Source organism: Sinocyclocheilus rhinocerous, unplaced genomic scaffold (assembly GCF_001515625.1).
Source record: "Sinocyclocheilus rhinocerous isolate Xijiao unplaced genomic scaffold, SAMN03320098_v1.1 scaffold551, whole genome shotgun sequence".
In the NCBI taxonomy this organism is placed as follows: Eukaryota; Metazoa; Chordata; class Actinopteri; order Cypriniformes; family Cyprinidae; genus Sinocyclocheilus; species Sinocyclocheilus rhinocerous.
In genome coordinates, this window is record NW_015624564.1 from 1,120,478 (window position 1) to 1,142,212 (window position 21,735).

The following is a 21,735-nucleotide window of genomic DNA, read 5'->3' on the forward strand; positions in this document are numbered from 1 at the left end:
ATGTGTGTGTGTGTGTATGTATATATATATATATATATATATATATATAAATAAAAATACAAATTATAACATAATATAAAAGAAAAGAAAAAGGAAAAAGAAATAAATAGCCACAATGTGTGTATATGTAAAGCAATGGATAATCTACATCAAATTAGAGAACAATGGTTGTCTGTTGGAGTTAACAAAAGTACAATTCATAAAAAACAAGACAATTTAAGTTCTTCATTTAATCCCTTCGGATATACACAGTCCATATAATAGATCCACTTAGCTTCACATTGTAACAGTCTTTTGTTAGAATCACCACCTCTTCTTGAACTGATCAATCTCTGAATACCTGTAAATCTCATATCACTAAGTTTATGGTCAGCATCCGCAAAATGTCTGGCCACAGGAGAATGAATATCCATCTTTCTAATAGAGCTCATGTGCTCGTTGATGCAGGTCTTTAATTGACGATTAGTCTTGCCAATATATTGTAGACCACATGGGCATGAAATAAGATAAATAACAAAAGATGATGAACAAGTGATAGTCTCTCTAATTTTGATTTTTTTTCTGAGTGGTGGTGCTAGTGAAAGAATCCGTTTTAATTGCATTTTCACAAGCTGAACAAATCCTGCATGGGAAGAAGCCAGTGGAATGATCCAAAGTCACATATTTGTTCTCCTTAATGAAGGTATCCGAACTGACTAAATGATCTCTTATGTTACGTCCCCTATAATATGAAAAAAGGGGAGGCTCCTTGAATATTCTATATCCAATGTCATCAGCTCTCAGAACATGCCAGTGTTTATTGATGATAGACTTTATTGTCTGACTATGAACAGTGAAGGTTGTACAACACATATAAGGTGGTCTTTGAGATGTCTTGGATTGTGATTTAACTGGTGTAGATTTTATCTTTTCAATTGCTTGCTTAAGCCATTTATCAGGATATCCTCTAAGAAAGTTTGTACATCTTATTACATTCCATCTCAAAATCATCAGTGTTTGTGCAAATCCTCTTGATTCGAAGAAATTGACTGTAAGGGAGACCTTTCTTCAGAGGAATGTGATGGAAACTTTTGGCATGAAGAATGCTATTCCGATCCATAGGTTTTCTATACAGAGTTGTAAATAAAGTATTGTCATCAACACAAACATGGCTGCTTCTCTAATAAATACTGTAAAAATACTGTTTGGGGTTACTTTTTTTTAAAGAATGCTCACATTTGATTAAAAATACAGTAAAAAACAGTAATATTGCTAATTATTTTTACACTTTAAAATAACCATTTTCTATTTTAATATATTTAAAAAATGTAATTTATTCCTGTGATGGCAAAGCTGAATTTTCAGCATCATTACATCAGTGTCACATGATCCTTCAAAAATCATTCTAATACGCTCATTTGAGCTCAAGAAACATTTCTTATTATTATCAATGTTACAAACAGTTGTACTGCTTAATATTTTTGTGGAAACAGTGATACATTTTTTCAGGGTTCTTTGACTGATCAAAAATACGAAAGAACAGCATTTATTTGAAACTAAAATTTGTAACATTATAAAAAAAAATCTGTAACATTATAAATGTCTTTACTATCAATTTTGACCAATTTAATGCATCCTTGCAGAATAAAAGCATTAAAAATAATAAAAATCTTACTGACCCCAGACTTTTGTATAAATATATAGATTAGTCATGAAACTGTAGATGGCGCAGGCTGATGGGTTGTTAACGTAACTGATGATATTCAGAGAGTTAAACAACTTGGCACAAGCTGTTTGGTTCATGCTGCATAAGCAGCCAATGAGCTTACTGTCTTGCATTTATATGGCTGGCTAGCATCTGTTATATCCATCACCATGCTAAAATCTTCAGAGAGGTGTCATGATTAAACTATGTTTTAAACTGATTACTGCCAAAAACTGCATTGCATTTCTCTCTGTGCAAATTGCTCATTTATTTTGGAGAGTGAAGGTGGTTTAACCACCTGCCGATGTGAAGGTAAAAGACGCCATTTTGTTTCACACACTTGATCTTCTATATTAGTAATGGCTGTTGCGAAAAGACAATGGGAAGCCATTTTGGACCAAAGAGGCGAATGTCTTCAGCAGCCAGTGACTAATCATAAAGCTCAGTAGGCATCCGATGGGACAGCCCCATGAGGACCAGCACACTAACAGTGCCCAGCACGAGAAAAAAATGCAACAGAAGAGAAACTGTGAAACTCTCTTTCTCTCTCGCTCATCCCTCATCTCTCTATTTTCCCAGCAGAACGTTATCTGCATTAATGAGACAGCAAATACACAGATGCCCGTCCACACACACACACACACACAAGAACAATAACTACAGCAGACACAGCAATCGCTTCTCCTCTCTGATTTTTCAAGCATGAAGCTGCAGAGCATCATGGGTAAAATATTCCAGACGTCGCCCTAATCCACCGCAAACCACAGTCGAACAAAACAGGGAGGGAGAAATTATTTGGAGGTGAATGAAAGGAAAGAAAAAAAGCACCTGAACCTAAACGATTTGCCACGGATTCGTTTCTATGAAAATTGCTCTTGAATCATTCATGCACATTCACAGTCTGCCACACACACACACAACCTCCACTCACTTGTATTGTTGGTGGTCCTTGGTGCTGCGGGTTTTGGCCATGAATCGCTCTGCGAGCTTCTCCAAGTTGCGTGAATATTCGCTCTCGATCTCGGCTTTCTTCCTGAAGAAATCCTGCAGGTCCTGGAGGAGCTGAACCCGCATGTCCGTCTGCTGCTCCAGACATTTCTGCTGCTCCACTAACTGAGACCGTATCTCTGCTCACACACACACAAAGTTATGTTAGCGTATTAACAACGGCCATTTCAAACGACAGTGTTTCATTCTTAATGACAGCTGCAGTGTAACTGACATCACATGACATGTTCGGGAGCAACTTGAACACAAAGTGGGCACTGATGGGTGAAGTTGTGCTCCCTGAACCAGAGATTTTCCTCCTAACAAGCCGGTCTGGATTCTTCCTTAACAACACACTGGTTATCACACTCACTGCCATTGCCAAGACAACAGGTAGTGGAGTGGAGCATCCCATGGGGATTAGTGTGTGTGTTTAATGGGAGGAGGTTTTCTGGATTCTCCATCCTACTTCTCATCTCCACTTCACCTCAAACTCCACACTCCTTTTCCTTAAAGGAATAGTTCAGTCAGAATTAAAATGCTGTCTTCATTTACTTAACATCATGCCATTCCAAACTCATTGCTGTTTCCATACTAAGGCAGTCGATAGAGACTTGCTTTCAGTTTTTTTTAAAAGAGGTGCAAATGTATAATAAAAGTAGTCTAGACTCATGCATTTATAATCTAATTCTTATGAATTAGACAAGAAAATATCTGATCAAGTGCAATTTATTTTCAAGACAGCACAAATACACTTTAAAAAAATAATAAATAAAATAAAATAAATAATGAAACTATATGAAACTATAAAGACAACAAAAAATGCTGTTTAAAATTAAGGCAGGAAATATAAACTATATATACACAAGTCTGGGGTCATTAAAATATTATGTTTTTGAAAAACACTCACCAAGGCTGCATATAATTAAAAATATAGTAATAACAGTAATATTGAAATATTATTACAATTTAAAATAACTATTTTATATTTTAATATATTTTAAAATGCAAGTTATTCCCGTTTTGACAAAGTTGAATCTTCAGAAGCCATTCTCCATTCAAACCTATCGTAAATTATAATTATAATCGAATTTGTCTGAAGCGGTGTCATTTTAGTATTATTTATATACTAAAATAGTTTTTATTAATATTTTGAATTAGCTTTTATTTTTCATTTATTTTCATTTTATTAATTTTGTTACCTGCTGTTGATATTTTTATTAATTATTGCTACTTAAGTTTAATTTATTTTTGTATCAGTTTGTTTTTTGTAGGTTTTTTCCTAGTTAATAATTTTAGTCCTTAACCCTGAACTTATTTCATTCAGTTGACAAATTTTTCATTTAATATTTTATTTCAGCTTTATTTCAGTTAACAAATGTTTTAATAGTTTAAGTTAAATATTATAACCAAGACATACAAGTTAAATATAGTAAGTCAAGACATATTATATCTTTGCATGAAATGCAAGCCATTATAACACTGATAATCTAAGACGTGACTGAATCATGAGTTAGATTTGTGAACGAATCATTCTCGTTTTAACCTGATCAACCTACTCATTTAAAAGACTCAAAAGAAAGATTTAAGAAATAAATCAGACTATTACTACTACTCTCATGTCCTCTCACGAACGCACCAAACAGAACTAGGACAGACTTTCAGTGAATTACATTTTAAATTCGGGTCTGTTCCTCACATAAAGTGATCACATAAGCGCATAAGTCATATGAACTACAAGATATTTCTACAGTGTTTTTGCATCCTTTTGGAAGCTTCAAAAAGATTAAGTGCCTGTTATTAATTGCATGGAAATGAGCACATAAAACAGCCATATGGTTTTGAAACAGAGCCATAAACACCTCAATAATCCCTCTAGGACACACTACCCCTCCACACCCCGTCCCACCAAAATATTCACATTGATATGTTTTTTTATGGTGTAATGGTTGATTCTTACATTTTGCACCCCAATCCCGAATACAAGGTTCTGCCTGGGTTTTAAACACCATGAGGATGAGTAATTTTCATTTTTGCACAAATTATTCCTTTAATAACTGCTTTTAATAATAACACTCCCTTGTTCCCTTTCACCAGCTCACTCTCTCCCTCCTTTTCTTCCTCTCCTTCACACTTTTCCCCCTCTCTTTCTCTCTCCATAGACCAACTGTTTAATGTCACACAGCCTCTCCGGCTCGAAATAATAGATGAGACAGCAGGCTTGGCGTGAGCTCTGCGTGGGTGTGTGTGTGTGTGTGTGTGTAGGAGGGTGGGAGGGACTGTGAGAAGTGGAGACATGTAACGCGTATGTGTGTGTGTTTGCGTGTTCTGCATTTGTGGCATGGTGAGCAAGGTGACTCTTTTGATACAATATAAGAAACAACTGAAACACAGCAGAGAATCGGAGGTGATATTCAAAAAAAAAATGTGCCAAATGAATGTCAGCACTGCCTGAGTGGTGCAGGTTACTTTTTCCAGAATGTGATTTTTTTTAAACACTTTTGCAGTTTAATATGCAGCGACAATTATAGGTAAGCCATTTGTAGGGAAAAATAGGGCTGTCAAAGTTGATAATGTTACTCTTTAATTCTAATTTGTAAATATATCCATATTTATAGAAAATAAACAATAAAGAAAATAAAAAACAAATCTGCATTTAGCTGTAAAAAAACAAAACAGTAAAATTATTTAAAAATATATGTACAACAAATATATTTAATATTCATGTAATAATAAATAGTAAATAATACACACACACACATATATATATATATACATATATTTATATAAATATAAAAACACACATGCATATACATACACACAAATAAATTCAACCTAAGTAGTAATAATTCAAAAATGAATAAAAATGTAACAAAATACAACTAATAATAAATACAACTAATGTAATGTATTACAACTAATAATACAACTAATAAAAAATTTAATAAAATTGAAAATAAAAGTTAATTCAAAATATTAATAAAACTATAATAGTATATAAATAATGCTAAATACTAATAAAATAATAGCCAAATATTGGACAATTAATTGGCCTAGCCAATGCATCAGTCTTTTACCAGTACAGCTGTTGCTGACAGAGCTGTTCTCAAGAAAATCTCAAGAGAGAAAACATCCAACTGCAACGGAGCGCATCCTCACATGGGCCGTCCCCTGCCTCCACTCATGTTGATGCTCGAAACACGCTCATCTGTCATCTGGACAATGTGCATGCAGTTTCAAACCAGTCACGAACAGCTCACTGGCAAAAACCAGCTTGAAACAACTGCGGAACTGGAAGTGCATTGAAACTTGCTTTCCCAGCGACAAATAAATAGACAGTGACTCATTTCCACAAGCCTTTGAAGCACAAAAAAAGAATATAAAAGCATCGGAAACATGTTTGTTCATGGTGATGGATTTCATCTAGCGGAGAAATATAAAATTCCCATAGCCAGTACATAAATATGGACATTTACCATGATGAAAAATAAAATTTGCCAGTTTACAAGCAAACAAAATGTGTATAATGGTGTAAAAATAATGTGCTCCACTCACTACCATAAAATAATTGCCATTTATAATTGTTCAAATTGTTCGTCTTCACAAGTCGCTGTCTATCTGGTGTTTGACCTTTGAACTTGTGACCGCGGTGAGCATGTCTGATACCCTGCGGCATGCGCCCGACCCAGACTGTCTCCATGGCAACAAGGCTTCTGCTCAGCAACCTGTGAGTGTGAGGAGTGTGCAGGCATGCTGCATTACACACACACACACACGCTAGCGCATACAACCACACACTCCCATATTCACATGATTTAGAAAAATGGGAATTTCAAACCACAACGGCAGCAAAATACGCACTTATGCCCTCCATAAATATAAAAATATACTATTTATGTGGAAGAAAGGGGAACTCGCATTTTTACCCTCTAAAAAAACCCCACATACGTCACCATGTTTTACGCTAGTCTGCTACTTCCCATTTATTTCCCATTTCTCCTTAGACGTCTTATCTGGATCTCCTCTTCTCTCGCTTTCCTCTATTCATCTAAAGCTAATTTAATTCTTAAGCTTTTTCCTTCAGCTTTTCCTTTAATCTTAGGCACACACTCTGTCCTCTCAGTCTAAAAAAAAATCATATTAGCATGCCGACTCTTCGCTTATAAGTCTTAAATATCATCACGTGTCAAAACACCCCAATTTTTGCCTTAAAGTTAATCAGGTTTTTTCCACTTGTGAATATACATCAATTGAACTAGCCTGAAAAACACTTTTTCAGTCTTTAATAAATTAATCGTCTTTGCAACGATTTGAGCTAAATTAATACTACAACTGTTATCGGATTTTATTGCTGATTTGAAATATATTAAATACATTTTGGAGATTTCAGTCTTTCCCCATGGAAGTAGATGTTTTCAATTAAAATAAGATCTCTGGTCAACATTTATTGATTATACTTCAAGTTTTGTTCTTCTTAAATTCACATATATATATATATATATATACACACACACACATATACACACACAGTGTATATATAAGGGTTTTTAAATCATCAAAACAATGAAAGATTTACCACGATTTACAGAAAAAAAAATTCTGTTTTATATAGACATTTTTTTTCTGTAAATCACGGTAAATCATACACACACACACTGATGAAGTGAATGTCTTTGCATAGTGTCAAGGAAAAGCTAGCATTAGGAGAGGCTTCATTCAGCACACAAGACACATCAAATGTAATCAAACACTAACAAATCCAAGGTCAGTAGATACAAACAGCTAAGGAGAACGTGTAAGGTCTCAACACCAGACCAGAACTTAATTTGACACAAATGTAAATGAGTCTTTTTGGAAGAGACAGTCAAAACATTAAAAATGCAAAAAGAAATTTCATCCACATTAATCAAAATACGGCGTTTACCCTGACTAAGCTCCATTAGCACATCTCTGTTGTTTCAACTCGAAATACGACTCGAGATAATCTGAAAAATCAAGCCTGGCTAACTAAGCTTTCTGCTTTAAACCCAAGAGTAAAGTCAAAGACAGTCTTTAAGACCCACAATCTTTAGTGTAATTCTGCAGTGTATATGGTCCTCTCTGCTGTGGTCTTAAATAGATGACTGGATCGATATCTATACTTGATTAATGAGACTTACAGGGTTCCCGTTATAAATACATGCAGTGGGTGGCTGGGAAATCTGTCTGGTCTTGAGTCTGATACAAAGAAATCAGTTTTGACCAAATTAGCTATTTGTTCACTGTCTATTCGCGAAAAGAGGAAGTGGGGCCATATGCTGTTTCCAATCATTAATTTGAAACATGACCAGGGCTGAGATGCGTACATGAGGATGGGACGATATTACACAAACAAACTCACATTCACACACTCCTGCAAGCACACACACGTTGTGGACATCTGGTCCTTGTTCAGCTCTCAGCATTCGCCCATCACCTGACTTGTGTTACAGTCCACACATACACATTGATTTTTCTACCTAAACGACGCATTTCAGAAGCTGAAATCGCATACTAAGTATGTACTGCTTTTGATGAAGAATTCACTTTTGACCATTAATATGCATGTATGAATTTTGGTAGTATGAACATTTTACACCATGTTGTAACTGTCATATGACCTAGACATCATTCATGTGGCTGTTTTACAACATTCACAAACATGACAAATCCTCTCCTGTGGCAGTAAAGTGTCCATCAGATATGACTTTAAAATCTTGGCAGAAGCAGTATGTTTTTTTTTTGCCTACTGTTTTATGAATACTGCACATTTGGACATGCTACTAATTGGGTGTATTGCTTTTTATATACTATGAAGTAGGTAATTAATATGCATATTCATATACAGGAATAGACTTACAATTGTTTTACATAATGCTAATTATAATGCAAAACAAAATAAAGTCGACACTGAAACTAAGAAAAGGTTTTGATCTGATACCACAATTTGTGCTTCTGATTAACCTATTTGAACAGCCTACCACACAAATTTTTATTATGTTAATTATATTTATTATAATTTATATTTATGCTTAATTTGAATTATACTTAATACCATTTAATAATTTAACCATTTACATTTTTCCAATTATGAATGTCCCCAAATATCACCAAAGGGAGAGGTAACAATTTTTTTCTCCGAAAATATAAGTAATCACACACACATCCAATTCCCTGCAATATACCGTATTGGCCCGAATATACAGGTGCATCTCAATAAATTAGAATGTCCTGGAAAAGTTCATTTATTTCAGTAATTCAACTCAAATTGTGAAACTTGTGTATTAAATACATTCAGTGCACACAGACTGAAGTAGTTTAAGTCTTTGTTTCTTTTAATTGTGATGATTTTGGCTCACATTTAACAAAAACCCACCAATTCACAACAAATTAGAATACTTCATAAGACCAATAAAAAAAAAACATTTTTAGTGAATTGTTGGCCTTATGAAAAGTATGTTCATTTACTGTACATGTACTCAATACTTGGTAGGGGCTCCTCTTGCTTTAATTACTGCCTCAATTCGCCGTGGCATGGAGGTGATCAGTTTGTAGCACTGCTGAGGTGGTATGGAAGCCCAGGATTCTTTGACAGTGGCCTTCAGCTCATCTGCATTTTTTGGTCTCTTGTTTCTCATCACCTATTGTTGTGGGTGTATTATTGACATGTCAAAGTCTAGACCCTGAATATAAATAAGACGACCGCGTTTTTTCAGATGTATTTCCAAGAAAAAAACATCGTCTTATATTCGGGACAATACGGTATATAATCTACAAGGTTTGCAGGGCCACATTAACTGTGCACTTTGACTAGTGTTTAAACAGAGCTGTTACACAGATAATCAAATGGTATGTAAAAACAATCTGTAAGTTTTAAAGAAGCAAGACATTTCTTATTATTTCATATCAGAAAAACCCAAAGTTCATCATGTAGTGTGACACAGCGACACGCACAAGAGGATGTGGGCAACAAAACCACTTTGTTCCTTCCGCATGACCAAAAAAAGAAAAAAATAATTTGGTACTTTTTCTGTGAATGGTTGTTGAATTCAGGAAATTCTGCAGTATAATATTTCTCAAACCCGCTAAAAATGCTCCTTTAATCTGTACAGCCTGTTTTACGTCGCTTTGCATTCACTCTGAACATTTATTGTGAGATGTTTGGACTCTGACAGCTCCTTCTCTGGGACTCTAAACAAAGAGATGAAATGTCTTGTAGCAGAGTGGATCCCCTGAGCCGCAATAAATCTGATTCATACAGTCACTCTAGGCAGAGGAAGTACACCAGCGAGTCAGTCTGCAGCCTTGGACGATGATGTGTATCTGTGTGTTTGTGGCTTTGGACTGGACAGCAGCCAAAAGTGCAACCCAGCATCAAATCTCATGAGAATAACAGGCTAAAACGCAGTATTATGGCAATGTCATACTGTAAGACATCAATCCATTTTCTGTCTTTTATTTTGTGCTTATAAGTGCACGTTGGAAAAGATTAAACCTTGCATGATAACATACTGTACACATAACTCACACACACACTAGCTATCACTGGATGACATGAGGGTGGGGTTTACAATTGTGTTTCTAGTCATAGCAAGCTCCCTACAGGACTGAAAAAGTCACCCGCTCATGTGCCGTTTCTTGCTGATGAAGCAAAAATATTTTGAGGAATGCGCATAGACACAAACACACAGAGACACCAATGTTTTCCACATTAAACTCACTCTGAATCAGGGTTATAATAGTTAGCTAAAACCATAAAAACATTTGTGTTACTTAATATTGTACTGAATATATATAATATATATATATTCAACTAAAAATTACTAAAATAAAAATATAAATGCATTGACAACACACAACAAAAGTACTAAACCTAAATATATAAAAAAATAAAATCTAATTCAAAATATTAACAAAAACTATAAGTGATACTAAAATAACACTGCTTTGAATTACCATAAAAGTGTAGTTCAGTTTATGTGTGTGTGTGTGTGTGTGTGTGTGTGTGCGCGCACTGTGTAGTTGCAGGTACAGTCAAGGTCATGTGCCTCTCTTTCCTTCTAACTTCCTCCCATAGAAAAAACCATTTCCTGTTCGGTCACTGACAAACTCAAGCATGTTCCGAGGACATTTTTTTCACAGCACCTATTATTTCGCGTCAAATAAAAATTCAAGCAATCACATTTACACATCCGTGGTCACAGAATGCATTTACCTGCAAGATTATTAATCAATAAAAAAAATTAAGTATATTTCAATAGCAAACGTGTCTGTAATATCGGAGAATAACAGCGCTGTCCCTTATGACCATAAATCAATCATCTGTCTCAATCCATCCTTAGTCACACTACTGTATGCCACACACACGGCTGTACGTGCACTCCATACTAAACAGCACTGCTGCGGCAGGAGGATTCCCTGATCTTGCTCCCTGACACACACACAGCCAGATACCCATCGCTTCCCTATTGGACCTTCACACACACTGGTGGTTGAGTATCCATGGAAACGTGTACAATGCAGCAGGAGCCTGTTGTCTGTTGAAAGCGGAGTGTACCTTTGTGCACGTGCACACAAACCTATTTGACAATGAGAGCCGTCCATATGTTCATCCATCTTTGCCGCGAGAGTGCTAACGCAGCGGCCCCAATACTACACCAATCTATCAGCATGTTGCCTAGAGACCACCCTCACCCAGTCCACCATTGGCCAATAGTAGCTGAGAAAGCAACTTTGCTCCTTACATTTAAATATCAGCATTAGGGAAAGCAAATTGGTGCTATTCCCTTTCCAGCTATTTTTCCCAAATTTTTTTCCATTTTTGAGGTCTAAACGAGCCATACACCTTCACCTGACTACAGTTGAAGTGCTGGAGACAGAGGTTGCCATGCGGGTTGCCATGGAGCCTGTGCGATGCTGCGCGCACCCCCTCCCTCTTTCCATTTCATCGATTACACTCTGTTAAACGAGTGCGCGCACAAACGGCCGCCCTGCTGTAAGGGCAAACAAATGATGCAGGGTGGATTGTATATGTTATTATTATGCTAATGCATATGTTGAATGCAAAGAAGCATGCATTTTCATAATTACCTCACTTAAGCCTCTCACCTCCTGCTGGAAATCCAGCTTAAGATTGTTTTGAAACACAGTAGCTTGTTTCTAGCTAGTCCAAGGTGGTTATCAACTGGTGAATTAGCCATCTAGAGCTGGTATGTCCAGCTCATAGCTGGTTTTTAATTAGTAGATAGCTAGTCAAACACCTGACATGGTCCAAAAACCATCTTGATCACCTTGAGGTTTCTAGCCGGTTGACCAGTAACCACATTACATATACCATCTGGACCATCTTGAGCTTGTATGAGCCACTGGTTGCTTGTTATTATCTGGTCAACCAGCAACTATGTTCCAAAACTCATATTAACCACCTTAATCTGACTGACCAGCTGCCATGTTGCAAAATCCATTTTGACCAGCTGGTTATTAGCTGGTCAACCAGCAACCATGTTCCAAAACTTATCTTAACCACCTTAATCTGGTTGATTTCTAGCTAGTAATAAACTGGTTGACCAGCTGCCATGTTGCAAAAACCATTTGACCAGTTGGTTATTAGCTGGTCAACCAGCAACCATGTTCCAAAAACTCTTTCTAACCATCTTAAGCTGGTTGGTTTAAAGCTAGTAATAAGCTGGTTGACCAGCTGCCATGTTGCAAAAACCATCTTGACCAGCTGGTTGCTTATTTCTAGCTGGGTATTAGCTGGTCAACTAGCTACCATGATCCAAAACTCATCTTGACCACATTAATATCGTTGTTCTCTAGCTAGTAATAAGCTGGTTGACTAGCTACCATTTTGTAAAAAAAAAAAAAAAAACATCTAGACCAACTGGCCGCTGATTTCCAGCTTGTAATTAACTGGTCAACCAGCTACCATATTCCAAATCTCATAACCACTTTAAGCTGGTTGGTTTCTAGCTAGTAATACGTTGGATGACCAGCTTCCATGTTGCAAAAACCATCTTGACCAGCTGGCAGCTGGTTTGTAGCTAATCCAAGCTGGTCATTAGCTGGCTGACCAGTAACCATGTTCCAAAAACTATCTTGACCATTTTGAGTTGCTTGGTCAAAGGTGGTTTACCAGCTTTAACAAGCAAAAGAAAGCAAGAAACCACTTAACATGTTTTAAAACAAAACCACCAGCTTAACAATTTCCAGCAGAACGATTTAATGCTCTGATAATCAATTCACACAAAATAAGCAGCAATAATGCAACTGAAAGGCATTATGAAATATTATTTGGCCAATATGTAGTCAATTTAACGCATGCACAAGGTTTGTATTAGATGCATCAGACGAGACCGTCTCCAAGTACCCATCAGGTGCCAGTGTTCTTCTTACCTTTCACTTGGCTCTCATACTCCGTAATGATTTCCTTTTCCTTTTTGCTCTTCGTCGTGCTAGACATGACGCCTGTGTAGTCCAGATCCGCTTGTCCCTTCTGTCTGAAACCTTTCTGCTTCTCCGAGACGCGTCCCTACTGTGCCCGATGCGTCATATCTAACCACAGGTTCAGTGCGTGATCCAGCTGCAGGAAACTGCAGTCCGTAAAGCAAAGCGATGACATTCAACCATGCACATCAATGATTATTGGACCTGCACGGGAAAAAAAGACCCATGAAAAGTGGCACGTGAACCACAGGGGCGCGTCGTTACAGCCGCGCAAGAACGACTGGAGATGCAAGTGGCCTCATCAATATTACGCACAGGTTGAGTGCGCACGCGATAAACAAGAAAGAGGTGTCAGACACCGTAAATCATCTAAACTGACTCTAAGGTGTGAGAGTATCTGATTGTGTATGCAAAAAAAAAAATGTTAGGTATGAGTGTTTCTCATGCGCGCGCTCTCACACTACTGTCAATTGGTGGGCGGGTTGAGGCGTGTGAGTGTGTGCGTGTAAGACACATAAAATTGACAGTCACTCTGTTTTAGGAAACCTCTAGTCCAGTTTTTTCCCCAGTCCTGGTCCTTGAGAGCCCAAGCTCTGAACAGTTTGGATAGTTCTCTCATTTAACACACCTGATTTGTATCATCGGCTTATTAGTAGACTACGAGACATGAACTGGGTGTGTCAGATAACGGAGAAATCCAAAATGCTAGTGCTGGAGTACTTCAAGACCTGGACTGAGAACCACTGGACTAGATTTAAAATTTACCAAAAGGGTTTATTGGTTAACTTGTGCCATTTGGCGGTGGAAACACGAACAAAATATGATGCTATATTGAAAAGTGAAATTTTGTTTACATTTGTTTCCATTGAGATATTTTAATATAGCAAATATAAAATAATACATTTATCTAAAAATTCTATTAAATATATATATATATATATTTAAGACATTATGTGTGCGTGTAATGCCTAATATATTTTTAACATAGACATTATACATACCTATTATACATACATATATATATACTGTATATATAATTCAGTTGCTTCGTCGATAACAAATAAGTACTGTCAGCAAACGCCGCATTATAAATTTATGCATCACAAAAATATAAATAAAATACAGGTATATAGTGTTTTTTCAAACGTATTCAAGTGGTAACACTTCGCTAAGGACGTTAGGTGCGCCAAACGACGACCCTCAACCGATTGAGCCTAAAAACAAAGGCAAATATTTTAAAGTCGAATCTCTGAAAGTCAATGAGCTATTCGCACACTGTCCAAATGTATTACTCAGTGCAAATGGCATGATGCCAGGTTTACACCAGGTTGAATTTAACCTTTGATATGAACGGAAGCACCCAGTAGCCTACAGAATCTGTAGAAAGCGCCAGTCTGACTTCTGCTGGTGCAACTTTGCAACTACAGAACACAGTAATAAATTACAATGAAAAGGCTTCTCAATGACTCCCCCATTCCTCACTTAGACATAAGTGGTTGAATAGTGTAGGAGGCGCTTATTCACCCTCACACGCGACAGCATTGCACAAAGTCAGCAGGGGGAGACAGAGAATACAAAATCAGTAGGTGGAACAAATTCTGTGACACTGATCTCATGTCAGTTCACAGAGGGTGTCTACAGAGGGGCGAGGGAGTTAAAGGAATACTTCGCTTAAAAAAAAAGTTTTGTCATTACACACACACACACACAAATGTATAATCATTGGTCTACATGGTAAAATAAGGTCATATTTAAGGTCGTATTTCACTCCAAATTAAAAATTATTGCTTTGTGAAAAAATATATTTGTTTGTTTGTTTGTTTTTGTGATATTTTTTCTGCACTATTTTGATGACAATTACTGTAAGTACATTATTTATTTATTTATTGAATACTAATTTTAGAAATGGAAACAATAAAGTTTAATAGAATAATATATTTATTTATCTAAATATCAGAAATATTAATATATTTTTAAAGTGCAAAATTTTTATACATCATGGTACTATTTGTGGTACTGATTTGTGCTGATTTGATCATTTTCTTTTTTTAAATGTGTCTTGACAGGATGGTTTTCCTTACAGCATTACATGCTGTCCAGAAATGCTAATAAATTCAGAGTAAGAAAAAATACATAAACTCATAAATAAATAAATAAACTTGCTTATAGTAACTGTCATCAAAATAATGCAGGAAAAAAATCACAAAATGGTTGTACAATGGTCTTTTTTTCTTTTTCTTTAAATTTTGGGAATATGGCCAAGACATGTCTTGTATAATTTAATTACTAGAGTAAAATTTTGTTCATTTTAATAGAATTATTGTATTAAAAAAATCTAAGTAATTGAATTGTAAATTGACTGCTGGGAACCTAATTTGCTTGCTCTCTTTCCAAAAAACAAAAACAAAAAAAAAACAAGACCTTCCTGCATAACAACAATCTCATTACCATTTTACATATATCAATATATATATATATATAAATATCATTGTCTTTCTGCCCAGCATCAGTTTATGGACAGATGGCTAATATTCTCTAGGAGAATTCTCTGTAACAGAGCTATGTACGATTTATAAGCTTGTTTCCTCATGGGGACCAAAAACTGTCCCTACAAGGACAATCATTTTGGATATTATCATCTTTATATTATCATAACGTATAGGGTATACCTGAACCACATACACACACACACACACACACACACACACACACACTTTTTTCCTCATGAAATTCTGGCCTTTTCTAACATCTTTCTCTCTTCATACAGACGACTGATGACTGTAAAGGCAATTCAGGTCGATCAAACACTGGATCTGATATTTCCTGTAGTTATTAAACACAAAGTAGGAGTCTAAAGCAGCAGCCCTGCATTGAGCTGCCAATCACGGCTCTCTGTCTGTCATCCTTTGACCTCTGTGAAAGTTGTGTTAGGCTGCCCTGCAGAACAGTTTTGTAAAGGTCAGATCAATATCTTCAGCCCTGACTGGCAGTCGCTCCATATCCCCTCTTTCACCCATTTCCAGCTGTGTAACCTCATTAACAATATCCCCTTTCCTAGTGGGTTGACTACAATTAAAGCCTGCAGTCTTCAGTCTCAGCTGCCATGACAACGGGGGCCAAGAAATCCCATGTAGCTCAGCAGGAAGGGGCCACTCTGTATCGCTGTTCTCGTCACTGTGTCAAGGTATTGGCGACAGATGTCACAGGAATGCTTAATGAATTACATAAGATACATTGCATGAGGCAAAAAGAAAAAAAATATATAATGAAGTTCACAAAGTGCACTGAAAGTGCTCTTTGTCATTTACCAGCAGAGGGAGCCAGGACATTTTTTCAGCATGATGAAAACACCTTGCACTCAAATGAACCCACTGAAATAAACAAACAAACTATTAAATAATTGCATTAAATGAATGTGGAAAAAGGAAGGTCACCCACATAGATGAGTCTGGTGATTGTTCGTCACGACGAGGACATTTAGAGCATCAACTTTAGACATTCATTCATTCAGGACATTCAAGTCTGATAACTGTTGATAAAGCAAAAGGGATCAAATGTAATTCAATATTACTATTACAAACAGATAATTAGATCAATGAAAGAAACAATAGCATAAACAGTATCAGTATTGACTGAAAATGTATATTTTCATTTCAGTCTTTTCTCCTTCTACTGATCATTCCGTAGGAAGGCGAAACATCGTATAAAGGTGAGAAAATAAACCTTACTTAAAAAGATTTTTACATAATCTTTTACCAAAAGAGAGGCTCAACAGGAAATTAAAGTTGAAAAGAGGGATAAAGTTGAGGGCCGGGGTTAAGGTTGTTGGTTTAGTGCTAAAATACATGAGCACAGCTCTATCTCACAGGTAGAAACCTAGAGAGACTCAAATCTCTCCTCAACAGGACAGTCCAATTTACAACAGAAAATTGGTGCCCTTTGACATTAAATAAGTGATGTGACCAATGATCTATAATAGAGAACAGATATATATATACAGTGGGTACGGAAAGTATTCAGACCCCCTTAAATTTTTCACTCTTTGTTATATTGCAGCCATTTGCTAAAATCATTTAAGTTAATATGTGACCCATTTTGTGACCCATCTTCTTTTTGAAGTAACATTTTTGACTGGAGAAAAAAATATCAAGGAAATGAATATTACTTATGAAAAATGAGTTTAAAATGATATACACTCATGTCAAGTCAGTGCCATAAAAAAGAAAAGAAAAAAAATCTGTTTTATTCTACATAAAGATGGTTACACATCAATATCATTCACATTATTTTGGTTATTATTGGATTATCAGACACTTTTAACTTGGGAATTAATTAAAGAAATATCCCAGGTTCAATATAAGATCAATCATCGGGTTTTGTAGAATATTGATTACCAAAAATAAATAAATAAGTAAATAAATAAATAAATAATAATTTAAAAAAATAAATAAAATAAAATAAGGCTACAGTGAGCCAACCATAATGGAAGTGAACAATTAAAAGTAAATTTAATTTAATTTAATTTAAAATTGTATTTGATTTTAAAATTAAATACTTTTTTTAATCAATAAATCAATATTTAAAAAAATATTTATATTTAATTATTTAAATTAATAAACAATTCGTTTATATTTATTAATAATAATAATAATAAACAACATTATTATTGTTGTAATTATGAAATATTATAGTTTAAATATTATAATATTCTAAAGATTAATTTAATATTATAGTTTATTGTTATTTTTATTAATCTTGTTTATTAGTATTTTAGTAAATAATAATACTAATAATAATAAAAGCACATATTATTCTTCTGTTACAACTTAATTATTTGAGCTAAGTTGTTCTTGTAAATTATGCAATTACTTATTTATCTGGAATGTTCATTTAATAATGCATGGCACTTGTGGGTATTCCTACAGTCGAAAGCTGTCATGTGATGCGGTATCCATGACAATAGAAGTCCATATAGAGTCCAACAACCTGTCAGTCAGTCAAACATTAGCACCCTTTACATGAGGTGTCGTCTCACCTCAACTGTGCAGCTGATGATTTGATTATTTATGACTACTGTTCTGTTCTGTCCTCTCATTTGCATTTAAGCATCTGGAGGGAGTCGTCTGTTGAGCGAGATTTGTGTCTTTAAGGTCTGGAGTGTTTCAGACTGTCTGTGACCTGCTGAGGTCAAAAAGCACAAGTGTTAAAGCTCATTTACATGCTGGCCTCTCTTTCTGACATGGTCAAGGCCCTCCTGCTTGTGTATCATTTGTGAACCCAGTGGCCACAGAGCCATTGGTTCAACTGTTTATTAATGGATGCATCTTTATTACACATACCAACTACTGTGTAGTCTTCAGATCAGCACCACTTCTGCATTCCTTCACAACATAAATAACAAACTTCATTAATGAATGACTCTGACTCTAGGAGACCCAAAGAAAAACACAATAAAAAAAACAATGAAAATTGTTGAATGTGATGTAACTGATAAAGGTAAAGCAAGTCATGAATGAGAGTCTCAATTAAGCTTAGTATGTTTCCACGCAACAAAATATTAAATGTGACATAAATTTGGTTCCAAAACCTAGATCTGCACCTCCGCCAAACTGACAGATTTGGAACACACTATATAGGAAGTATATATCATATATACAATACAATATATAATAACTTAATTTTAAACACACACACACACACACACACACACACATATAAATATCTGTCAGATAAGGTATAATATATATACACATGCATACATACATACATAAATACATATATATACAGTATATATGATGCTTTAGACCAATAAATAAATATTTTACAAAATAATTTATATTTAATAATTTAAACAGTTTAAGCAGAATAAATAAGCTTTCCATTGATGTATGGTTTGTTAGGATAGGACAATATTTGGCTGAGATACAACTATTTGAAAATATGGAATCTGAGGGTGCAAAAAATCTAAATATTGAGAAAATCGCCATTAAACTTGTCCAAATGAAGTCCTTAGCAATGCATATTACTAATCAAAAATTAAGTTATGATATATTTACGGTAGGAAATGTACAAAATATCTTCATGGAACATGATCTTTACTTAATATCCTAATGATTTTTGGCATAAAAGAAAAATCGATCATTTTGACCCATACAATGTGTTTTTGGCTATTGCTACAAATCTACCCCAGCGACTTAAGACTGGTTTTGTGCTCCAGGGTCACATATGTGCTTTTTGTATAATAATAAAAAAAAAAAAACTACAAATCTGCTGCATTTTTCATTGAAAGTGATTATGATTTTTATTGATCTATACGCACCCTAGTATTGGTTGAGCGCAGTGATTTCACATAAGTTATTCACTGAGCTAAATCGCAATGCATTCTTGTATTGTGTTCTACATAAATAATATGATGCTTCCTCAGAATTTGTCCAAACAAACATCTTAGAAGGATAGATATGATGTCTAAGTTTTGAGTGCACCTAAAATGCTGCCTATTGAGGCAAGGGTTTGTTGAATGTCTTTGGCAGGTATTTTAGAGAAGTTGATGCAATGTTTTAAAAAAATGAACTGAAAACAGTCTTATTTGCATGTGAAATGTCTGCCTTATCATTAGCTCTCACATGGTGCATCAACCACAGCACACAAACAAAACAGTGGATGGGCTTTAATGCTCAAACCCATAAGATCAAAACGAAATTAATTATGCACTGTCAAGCAAGCACCTGGTATCAGTATTTCTCTGCTTTCCTCTCCGTTTCGCAAACACACACACAAATCACATGTCATCTTATCGTTGACAGAAGAATTTCAGGGCCGCTACTTGGAGGCTTTTGGAAGCCCTCATTTAGGGCGTCCCGTCGTGTGCTGCACATATTTGAGAACGGACATATTTTTCATCAAAGGATATTCAGCAAGTGTTATTTGAACACATGCCGAGAAAGAGAAAGAGTGAAGAAGCTGTGGAGAATGTCAGATTCAGTAAGTGATGAGGGGCTTCATTATCAACCAGCTGACTGTTTGTGTCAGTATTATTATAGAGCTCAGAGCCACATATATTTTTGTAGGTCACGCTAATCTATATATAGCCTATGTGCACTGCTAAATTGTATTCATGCTTTAGATTACACTAAAGGACATGTGTTTGTGTGGATATTTTTATGTGTGTGACCCTGGCTTCAGGGTTAGAGATAAGGAGCTGTTTGCATTGGAGTGATCTCGATACATTGGATGTGTGAGGACAGGCCTGTCAGATAAATAAAGTGTCACACAGTGTCTATGACACACACATAAATGACTGTGGAAACGACAGGTAAAGAATCAGTCATATGTCAGAGCTCGTGACAGGATAGATAGAGTGCTGTCTGCAACTGTGTCTGTCTGTGAAATGAGACTCCTGAAGAACGAGACCTAGATGAGGACTCTTACTTTTGTGATGGAGACAGAAGAGACTTAAAGTGCAAGGAAAAGATGAGTTGAGACGGGTAGAGATGAGATGACATGAGATGAGAAGAAGAGAGCTTAAAGGAATGAAGCTAGATGAGACAAGAAGAGGTGAAAGTGAAGTGAAGAGACAAGAAACAAAGTGAAGAACAAAGAGTTAAAAAAGACAATCAAGAGAGGCAAACACGCATGAGACAAGGTAAGAATAAAATGTAAGTAAAGAGAAAATGAAGTGACAAGAAGAGAGGAAATGAAATGAGATTTAAAGCAAAGAGAAGAGACAAAAGACAGAGAGACAGACAGACAGACAGACAGACAGATAGATAGATAGATAGATAGATAGATAGAGAAATGAGAAATGAGGCGATGAGAAGACAAAATGACAGATGTCACTAAATGCACACATATTAGTCAAACTTACTGTCACGGTCTGATGAAGATGAATCAAAAGGTTCCAACACAAAGGTTTTTTAATACAAGAATAAGCACACAAAACCAACTAAGAGTCCATCAAAGCCACTGGAAGGCAAGCCTGCAACCTTTAGCCAAAGAAGCGCAACTGCTAATGCTAACTTAGGCAGTATGCAGGGAACGATATTAGCCACATTAGCGGCTAATGTGCTTTAATGGCTTTGGTGGTACGCAGAGTAGGAGACCAGAGGCCGTTTTTTTTTTTTTTAACAGATGTCAGTGGAGGAGAGGCTTCACTTGAAATGAGATTTTAAGCAAAGAGAAGAGACAAAAGACAGAGACAGACAGACAGACAGACAAGATAGATAGAAAGATAGAGAATAGAGAAATGAGGCGATGAGAAGACAAAATGACAGATGTCACTAAATGCACACATATTAGTCAAACTTACTGTCACGGTCTGATGAAGATGAATCAAAAGGTTCCAACACAAAGGTTTTTTAATACAAGAATAAGCACACAAAACCAACTAAGAGTCCATCAAAGCCACTGGAAGGCAAGCCTGCAACCTTTAGCCAAAGAAGCGCAACTGCTAATGCTAACTTAGGCAGTATGCAGGGAACGATATTAGCCACATTAGCGGCTAATGTGCTTTAATGGCTTTGGTGGTACGCAGAGTAGGAGACCAGAGGCCGTTTTTTTTTTTTTTAACAGATGTCAGTGGAGGAGAGGCTTCACTACGCTGA

The 21,735-nt window shown here is 35.8% G+C and overlaps 1 protein-coding gene across 4 annotated transcripts in view; it reads right to left on the minus strand.

Moving 5' to 3' along the window:
* The window catches only part of srgap1b (SLIT-ROBO Rho GTPase activating protein 1b), a 36,948-nt gene extending 23,207 nt beyond the window's left edge, over positions 1 to 13,741 (minus strand). Inside the window, exons 1-3 of one of the 4 annotated variants that reach the window (XM_016556727.1) lie at positions 13,667 to 13,741; positions 13,085 to 13,339; positions 2,616 to 2,811 (exon numbers count right to left, since the gene is read on the minus strand). In XM_016556727.1, coding sequence (XP_016412213.1) covers positions 2,616 to 2,811; positions 13,085 to 13,151 — 263 coding nt within the window. In that variant the 5' untranslated portion in view covers positions 13,152 to 13,339; positions 13,667 to 13,741. Of the gene's footprint in view, positions 1 to 2,615; positions 2,812 to 13,084 lie in introns of all 4 variants that reach the window. The other 3 variants (XM_016556736.1, XM_016556718.1, XM_016556745.1) reach the window with 3 other exon arrangements.
* Between the last annotated feature and the right edge of the window lie 7,994 nt (positions 13,742 to 21,735).